The sequence below is a fragment of the Protomyctophum bolini genome (assembly GCF_963924005.1).
Source record: "Protomyctophum bolini genome assembly, chromosome: 23".
Taxonomy (NCBI): Eukaryota; Metazoa; Chordata; class Actinopteri; order Myctophiformes; family Myctophidae; genus Protomyctophum; species Protomyctophum bolini.
The window spans coordinates 25448734-25458733 of NC_137884.1; the positions used below are offsets into that span (position 1 = coordinate 25448734).

The 10000-nt window shown below is 45.2% G+C and overlaps 1 protein-coding gene across 1 annotated transcript in view; it reads left to right on the forward strand.

Annotated features, from left to right (window-relative positions):
• The window catches only part of sbf1 (SET binding factor 1), an 87112-nt gene that overhangs the window by 55119 nt on the left and 21993 nt on the right, over positions 1 to 10000 (forward strand). The window contains 4 exon segments of the mRNA XM_080757664.1: positions 6293 to 6489; positions 7060 to 7203; positions 7995 to 8090; positions 8839 to 8913. Of these exon segments, the coding sequence (XP_080613790.1) occupies positions 6293 to 6489; positions 7060 to 7203; positions 7995 to 8090; positions 8839 to 8913 (512 nt within the window).

The following is a 10000-nucleotide window of genomic DNA, read 5'->3' on the forward strand; positions in this document are numbered from 1 at the left end:
TCTGAAGATATCGAAAGAAGTGTTGATTTGAAAGGGAATATTTCCCAGACAGCTGTTGAAAGGAGGCAAATACTTTGTCAATATACAGATCACTGAGCTTTGTAATGCCAAGTGATGACCATAAAGAGAAGGCATTATCACTCAAAGATGGATGGAATAAAGGGTTTGCTGTTATTGGGGCAAGGAAGGACTGAGCTTGTAGACCAAAGTGGCGCCTGAATTGATTCCAAATTTTCAGTGTGGATTTGACAATAACACTCTTAGAATAAGGGGTAAGAGAAAAACGAATAGGGGCATGAATAAGAGCAGTTAATGAGGCAGGCCTTACTGAGGAAGATTCCATCTCAATCCATGTTGGACGTAAAGGAGATTTCTCCAACAATAGCCAATGTTGCAAAATTCTAAGATTGGCTGCCCAGTAATAAAACCTAAAGTTAGGTAGGGCTAACCCACCCTGAGGTCTGGGTCTTTGTAACAATGTTTTACTGATCCTGGGAACCTTTTTATTCCAAATAAATTCTGAGATCATGCGATCAATTTTATCAAAAAAAGAGAGGGGGAGAAAAATGGGCAGGCACTGGACAAGATAAGAGAATTTTGGGAGAGAATTCATCTTGACACAGTTAACACGTGCAGCAAGAGATAAAGGCAATAGAGACCACCGTTCAAAGTCCTCCTGGAAGCGAGTCAGTAAAGTGCCAAAATTACATTTGAATAAATCTTCAAACTTGTCTGTAATCTGAATACCAAGGTATTTAAAACCATTTAGAGCTATTTTGAATGGAAAATTGCTCAGCGGGTAATTACGTGCGGCTGCGTTTAATGGGAGTAATTCACTTTTATCGAGATTCAGCTTATAGCCAGAGATGGGGCCAAATGAGGAGAAAATATCAAGTACCGCCGGAATGGACGTAGATATGTCAGAAATATACAAAAGTAAATCATCTGCATAAAGGGATGTCCGCTGTTCAGTGCCATTTCTAACTATACCAGTTATGCGAGGACTTGATCGAAGTGCAATAGCCAACGGTTCGATGGCGATATCAAACAGAAGTGGACTCAAATTACAGCCCTGCCTGGTCGAGCGATATAGGGGGAATTGTGCTGAACGGGTATTATTGGTCCTTACTGATGCAGTAGGAGATGTATAAAGCAGTTTCACCCAAGACACAAAGTTGTCCCCAAATCCAAACTTCTCCAATGTACTAAAGAGGTACCCCCATTCCACATGGTCAAACGCTTTGGCTGCGTCGAGCGAGATAACAACCTCCGGACTAGCTGAGGGGGCGGGGCTATATAGAACGTTAAAGAGACGCCTGATGTTAAAAAATGAATATCGATTCTGAACAAACCCCGTCTGATCCTGCGAAATTATGGTTGGAAGAACAGATTCAAGGCGCATAGCTAAGAGCTTGGACAAAAGCTTTAGGTCCACAGATAGCAAGCTAATAGGACGATAGCTAGTACAAGACAAGGGGTCCTTGTCTTTCTTCAATAATACTGAAATTGAAGCTTGGGTGAGGGATGGTGGTAAACTGTGTGAATTAAATGATTCCGTATACATATCAATTAGAATAGGTGCTAATTTCTCAAAGAATTTCTTATAAAATTCAACTGGATAACCATCTAAACCTGGGCATTTTCCTGTTTGCATACCACTAGCATCTCTTCTAAGCTCATCAATACTGACCGGCCCATCCAGCTTCCGAGCTACCTCTGGACTCAATTTGGGGATGTCCAATAAATTGAAAAAATTATCATAAGCAGAGGGATCAGTGGTTTGCTCAGATGTATACAGGGAAGTATAAAATTGTTTAAATTGTTCGTTGATCTGCTTAGGATCTGTTGTTACACCAGTAGGAGTCCGAACTTGTGGGATCTGATGGGAGGCAGAGGCCTGTCGTAACTGATGAGCCAGTAGTTTGCTAGCCTTATCCCCATGTTCATAATAATTAGATCTAGATTTAAGTAATAAGTCCTCTACGTGGGCAGAGGAGATTATGTCAAATTTAGCTTGGAGAGAAATACGTTCTTTATAAAGATCAGGTGAGGGTTGAGTAGAATGTATACTATCCAATTGACTTATTTGTTTAGCCAAACTACACATTTGCTGCTTCCTAAATTTACTCTCAAATGCGCTATACGAAATTATTTCACCTCTTAAATATGCCTTTAATGTCTCCCATAGTAGGGATGCTGAAATCCCAGGCGTCTGATTGATCGAAATAAATAAATCTATTTGGCTATTAACAAAGTTTACAAAAGTTTCACTGGACAATAGACGACTATTTAGGCGCCAGGGGGGAGGTGTATTATCATATTCTCGAAAATGCAGTTCAAGAACCACTGGAGCGTGGTCCGATAGTACTATTGCTTCATAGTTGCAAGAGTGTAACATTGGAGCCAATCGGTTATCCATCAGAAAGTAATCAATACGGGAATACGATTGATGGACAGGGGAAAAGAAGCTGTATTGTTTACCCAGTGGGTTCAAAAAGCGCCAGGGATCTAGGACATTGAACTCATTCATAAAAGCCTGAATGACTTTGGCGGACCTCGAGGGCACACTAGTTCTGGAAGATGATCTATCCAACTCTGGGTTAATCCAGGAGTTAAAATCTCCCCCCAATAGGAGGTAGTGTGTCGACATATCAGGTATTTTAGTAAACAATGTTTGAAAAAAGTTCTCATTATCCCAATTTGGACCATATACATTAGCCAGGATGACTGGGGTGTTGTATAATGTACCTGTAACAAACACAAATCGTCCACCTGGATCTGAAACAACATCGGAGGAAATGAAACCAATAGATTTATGAATCAAAATGGCCACCCCTCTAGATTTTGATTGGAATGATGAATGATAAACCTGGCCAACCCATCTCCGCCGTAATTTCACATGACTGGTACCTTTCAAATGGGTCTCCTGCAAGAAAGCAATACCTACATTCAGATGTTGAAGGTGATGAATCACCTTGGAGCATTTCAGTGGTTGATTTAGACCTCTGCAGTTCCAGCTACAGAACTTGAGCATACCTCCCGACTGCGGCACAGCTCTAGGTTGGGTCATACAGCAAACACAGGGATGAAAAATGCCTGAGAACACATGCTGGATGCAAAGCACATAAAATACAATATAACAAGACAGGGCGACCAAGCCAAGAGGACAAACAAACAACAAAACAAATAACCCTCCCTACCCCCCACCCCCCTCCCTCCCTACGCTGAAGCATCCCCATTAAAGAGACACGCGCAAAATGACTGCTATAACCCTTACAAAAGCCAACCTATGGCGGTGCGTTGGTAACGGGGATCGATGAAGTGTCCAGCGAACCCCACCCGACCCCCCTTCAATTGAAAGAACAAAAATAAAAACGGCTTGTATAAAAATAATGAATTAGAATAGGTGATTTGATCCTTGTTAACGATCAATCCTGCCGGTGCAGCAGATTAGAGCTGTCCAGGTGCAACCAAAACCCGACCAAACTGAACCAGAAGGCTGGTATATGAATCCTAGCATGAAATGTCTTTGATTTGTAAATAAACAAAAATATTAAAATTACAAATAACAAATGAAATAATAATGTCAGACAGGCACATCAAGGTCTTGTTACAGTAGTATCAAAAAGACATATATGTATCACAATATTATATTTCAGTCAGGTCAACACACACACACACACACACACACACACACACACACACACACACACACACACAAAGAGGTAAATCAATGCTACTCTTGTCTGTGCTTCAAACCTCAGACATAACAAGCTTGGCAAATGCTGCCCTCTTGGGGCCTCTATCTGAACTAAAAGTATTGGAGGGCCAATATAAATTGACTCATTGACAGAACAGAAAATGCTAGGTTCAACCAAGCCCTATATCACTAGATAAAAAGAATGAAATAAAACAAAACAAAATTATCACTGAAACAGTGATGCCTATCCAAAGAGCCATTCCTAAGAATGTATACATTCAACATGAACGTCAGCACAGCGCCACTCCTCTGCCCTCCACAAATAGTAGCCCATTCACATAGCCTACTGCATTTAAATATACTAACTAACTTCCCATCTCAAAAAATAGCATACATAGTACACACATACACTTGTACCTACATACATACACATTAAATAAATAAAATAGTAAAACAAAATAATATTGTGTATCTTGTATAGAAATAGTGCAAAATAGAATGATGGCAGGAGGTTGAATGAACAAGAAAACATATACAAAAATAAAGATAAAAAATTAAATAGAAAACTGTCAGTCAATGCTCTCCTTTCCTAAAGTGAAAATATTATAGGCACGTCTAGACCTTCTCATCAGTAAAGAAAAACTAAAAACAAACAATAAACAAGGTCAATACAATCTAATCTGTTATAAAAAATCAAAGAGGGAGAGTTTGAAAAATAAAAAATAGGCATAAAGTGTCATTAAAGTGTCCTTTACCTGAAATAGAAAATATAACTAGTCAGTGGGCCTACCGCATATGTTTTGAGGGCAAAAAAGAATGGAGTGAGCCACATCAAGTCGAGTCAGCAGATCCAGCAGCAGCAGCAGCCTCTGTTGTTGTGGGGATGTTGTTACTGACATATTCCATTGCCTTCACTGGGTCTTTGAATTCCCTGGTGGCGGCTCCGTTGAGTGTGATGAGGAAACGGCTCGGACGTACGAACCCGTACCGTACATTGGCTTGGTTTTGGAGACGAAGTCTGACATCTTTGAAGGAGGCGAAGGTCTTGGCGTCCCTCGCTGTTCGGTCCGGGAAGATGCTGATTTTCTGCCCTTTATAGTCATACGGCCCATGTTGTCGCGCCTTGCGTAGGACTTCAACACAGTCCTGGTCGTAGTGGAGCTTTGCGACAATGACCCGCGGCTTCCCGTCTCTCATTGGAGCTAGGCCTCTGTGTGAGCGGTCTACCAGGAACTCTTTTTGGTCATTTATGAGATCTTTCAGGAGTTTGGAAATGGCAGTAGGGCTACACGAGCCAGGTCCTTCACCCTTTCCTACCACACGAATATTTGACCTACGCTGCCTCGATTCTATGTCATTGCATTTCTCTTTTAATTCTTCCAGCTCAGTTACGAGGTTAGCCACCGTAGCTTCCATCGGAACTACAATATCCGTCCATGTTGACAGGCCGTCCTCCACATCTTTAACAGCAGTCTTCATAGAGTCCACATCAGAGCGGATGGATGCCGTGTTGTTTTTAAGCTCCTGAAGCTCGCGTTGTAACTCATCCCTTAGCGACTTGAATTCTTCAGAAAACACACTCTTTAGCTCCGATTTAAGTATAGAGGAAATGTCCGCTCTTAGCTCAGCAAGAATGTCGGCTTTCAACATGGCGGCGTCCATCTTCGGCTCCTCCCCCGGGCTGGATGGGTGTTCTCCGGTCTCAGAAGCACTCTGCTCCGAGGACTCCTCTGGCTCGGGGCCTGTGTATCGGTACTTGCGGAGATTCCGTCGGACCATGCCCCCTGAGTTGTAGTAGGCACTGGAAGCACTCAGACTTGCTCTCGAGTAGTTTTAAAACTAGTTAAAACTGTTTCAACACCGGCAGTGAAAATAATATACCGTAAAATAATACTTTTAAAAGGGGTCTGGCAGGAGCTCTTCAACACGCGTCCTACTCCATTGCTGGCTCCGCCCCTCTCAATTACGTAACTTTTGAGCTTCATTCTACTTTAGTTCTACTGGATCTCTTCTCCACTACTCCCTCCCTGACATTTAGTTCTACTGGATCTCTTCTCCACTAGTCCCTCCCTGACATTTAGTTCTACTGGATCTCTTCTCCACTAGTCCCTCCCTAGCATTTAGTTCTACTGGATCTCTTCTCCACTAGTCCCTCCCTAACATTTAGTTCTACTGGATCTCTTCTCCACTAGTCCCTCCCTGACATTTAGTTCTACTGGATCTCTTCTCCACTAGTCCCTCCCTGACATTTAGTTCTACTGGATCTCTTCTCCACTAGTCCCTCCCTGACATTTAGTTCTACTGGATCTCTTCTCCACTAGTCCCTCCCTGACATTTAGTTCTACTGGATCTCTTCTCCCTCCCTGACATTTTAGTCTAGTTTGTATTTGTTGATGAAACTGTCAATATATTTTGTCAGTGAAAAAGGTCATCGACGAACATTTTCGTCATAGTTTCAGTCGTTGAAATCAACACTGGTTGTGAACCTTATCACTTAATCCTTTTTAACCTTTTAATTTGTTTGTGTGCGTGTGTGTGTGTGTGTGTGTGTGTGCGTGCGTGTGTGGCACATGTACCTGTGTGTTCCCACAGCTACCCCGGCCTGCTCATCGTGCCTCAGAGCATCCCAGACTCCACCATCCAGCGGATCTCTCGCTGTTACCGCCAGAACCGCTTCCCCGTGGTCTGCTGGAGGAACTCGCGGACCAAGGCGGTGCTACTGCGCTCAGCCGGCCTCCACGCCAAGGGAGTGGTGGGCTTCTTCAAGTCCCCCAACGCCCCCAGCTCGGGTAAGGTTCTAGTCCCCCAACACCCCCCAGCTCTGGTAAGGTTCTAGTCCCCCAACACCCCCCAGCTCTGGTAAGGTTCTAGTCCCCCAACGCCCCCAGCTCTGGTAAGGTTCTAGTCCCCCAACACCCCCAGCTCTGGTAAGGTTCTAGTCCCCCAACGCCCCCAGCTCTGGTAAGGTTCTAGTCCCCCAACGCCCCCAGCTCTGGTAAGGTTCTAGTCCCCCAACGCCCCCAGCTCTGGTAAGGTTCTAGTCCCCCAACACCCCCCAGCTCTGGTAAGGTTCTAGTCCCCCAACGCCCCCAGCTCTGGTAAGGTTCTAGTCCCCCAACACCCCCAGCTCTGGTAAGGTTCTAGTCCCCCAACGCCCCCAGCTCTGGTAAGGTTCTAGTCCCCCAACACCCCCAGCTCTGGTAAGGTTCTAGTCCCCCAGCTCTGATAAGGTTCTTCACTCCACCAGCCTGTAACGGTTCTAAAGATCTTCTCCCATCTCCCCCCCGTCCTCTAGTTCCGTCCCAGGCTGACTCCACCAGTCTGTAACGGTTCTAAAGATCTCCCCTCCTGTCCTCTAGTTCCGTCCCAGGCCGACTCCACCAGCCTGGAGCAGGAGAAGTACCTCCAGGCCATCATCAGCTCCATGCCTTCCTACAACGAGAGCAGGGAGGGCGGGAGGAACACTCTGAGCCACTTCACCTCCTCGCACATGAGCACGTCAGGTACGGAAACACGCTGAGGCACTACACCTCATCATCACATTATGATATGGTAACACTCTGAGTCACTACACCTCATCATCACATTATGATATGGTAACACTCTGAGGCACTACACCTCATCATCACATTATGATATGGTAACACTCTGAGTCACTACACCTCATCATCACATTATGATACGGTAACACTCTGAGTCACTACACCTCATCATCACATTATGATATGGAAACACCCTGAGGCACTACACCTCATCATCACATTATGATATGGTAACACTCTGAGTCACTACACCTCATCAACACATTATGATATGGAAACACCCTGAGGCACTACACCTCATCATCACATTATGATATGGTAACACTCTGAGTCACTACACCTCATCAACACATTATGATATGGTAACACTCTGAGTCACTACACCTCATCATCACATTATGATATGGTAACACTCTGAGTCACTACACCTCATCATCACATTATGATATGGTAACACTCTGAGTCACTACACCTCATCAACACATTATGATATGGTAACACCCTGAGGCACTACACCTCATCACATTATGATATGGAAACACCCTGAGTCACTACACCTCATCACATTATGATATGGAAACACCCTGAGGCACTACACCTCATCACATTATGATATGGTAACACTCTGAGTCACTACACCTCATCATCACATTATGATATGGAAACACCCTGAGGCACTACACCTCATTATCACATTATGATGTGTCATCCGTTTGTGGTCAGATTGATGACGTTTATTTCCTGGTGCTCAGAGTCGTCAGACAAGCTGCGACAGCCTAAGATCGGCGTGCTGATGAAGCAGGTGATGGGCTCCAAGGAGGACATGCCCGGGACCTTCAGCCGCGGAGGTGAGCCTATAGACGCCACGCTTGGCGTGCCAACGCTTAACCCATTCTGGGCGGGAACCCCTGTTGGTGTTCTAAGCATTGTGTTATACGTTAGCTGTTGGAAAACAGCAGATCTACAAGTAGATCTGCTATTTTTTGAAAAATCGTGAGCGAACATTTTTAACTCAAATGCTTTTTGCTTCTGGGCAGTCCCTGGAACTACATATTTTGAGATGGGGGTCGGCGGCCAAATACAGATAATTCTGGTGGTCCTTGACATGAAAAAGGTCGAGCACCACCGACATAGAAACATAGGGGTTTTAAGAAAACTGTCAGGATTTAGGAGAATTCTAACACCTTGGCATCATCCTGGTGGCATCGACTAGGTTCGGGATCCCAGAACAAAGGACCATTTGTCTAAACTCTAAAGGCTTGTCTAAAGATTGTCCAAAGTCTAAAAATGTATTAATCGGGTCCAGTCGATGCCAAAAAAGTACTAAACCGACCCAAAGAGAGACGAGGGTTTACATGTGACAAAAACACCACATCCCACCGTCTCCTCTTTGGGTTTGTGTGTGTGTGTATGTGTGTGTGGTAGTGAAAGTAGCCCCATTTGGAACCTCACTCTCTGCTATTTGCTCTTATAGAAGAGGTTCTGTTTTAGTGAGGTTCCAAACCGGGCTGTTTGTGGTGAAAGTGAACTCCATCTCCCATCTGTGGTTGTGTTCGTTAACGGGCCATTATCGTCTCTGTTGTCATGTGACCTCAGCTCTGGGTCAAAGGGCAAAGGTCATCTCCCTCTCCCAGCCCAAAGTATCGGGCAAGGCCAGGAACTCTACTGGAGGTACAGTAGGCCACACCCCCTCCTCCTCCCCCCCCCCCCCTCTTCCGATCTAACCAATCAGATCTCTTTAACAGTGTTGACACCGGCTCTATGCACACAGGATAACTCCTCCCCCTTCCCTGCATCCTTCACAGGTGTTACCAATGACTAATGGTTCCATTTGTACCCTCTCAGAGTTATGGGGGTCCTTGACATTAAGACGTTTGAGAAGCACTGTACACTAAATGGAACAGAGCCTTAATTAGTATCATTGGTAACGCCTGTGAAGGAAGTAGGGAAGCGGGCCCGGAAGTAGGAAGTGTTCTTTTCCAAAATGGCTGCTGCCTTGCATATATACCCTGGTTGTAGTCCACATGTGAGCTCCTGCCTCTGGGACTTGTAGTCCACATGTGAGCTGCTGCCTGCCTCTGGGACTTGTAGTCCACAGCTGAGCTGCTGCCTCTGGGACTTGTAGTCTACATGTGAGCTGCCTGCCTCTGGGACTTGTAGTCCACATGTGAGCTGCTGCCTCTGGGACTTGTAGTCCACATGTGAGCTGCGGCCTCTGGGACTTGTAGTCCACATGTGAGCTGCCTTCCTCTGGGACTTGTAGTCCACATTTGAGCTGCTGCCCGTGGGACTAACTGTGTTCTGTGAGACGTGTGTTCTTCCTCTCTTCTAAACGGAGAGCTTCTCTCTCCTGTGAGGCGTCACCATGTCGTCCTCTGCATGCTGGTGGGCCGTCCGTCCTTCTGTCCATGCGTCCTTCTGTCCATGCGTCCGTCTGTCCATGCGTCCTTCTGTCCATGCGTCCTTCTGTCCATGCGTCCTTCTGTCCATGCGTCCTTCTGTCCATGCGTCCTTCTGTCCATCCGTCCGTCTGTCTGTCCGTCCCACTCCGCACTGTTCACATTGTCTCGTCTGATGTGTCTGTTTTCGCCGCTGCCTGTTTGATTAACTTCTGCTTGTTCGTCTCTCCGTGTCGGCAGATTTTAGAGTGACTGTTATTGAAGAGTGGGTATTTCTGTAGTCCCAACATATAGAGTGGCTAGACACTTAGAGATCACCCAATCATTGGTGATATATTCATCTAGACACTTAGAGATCA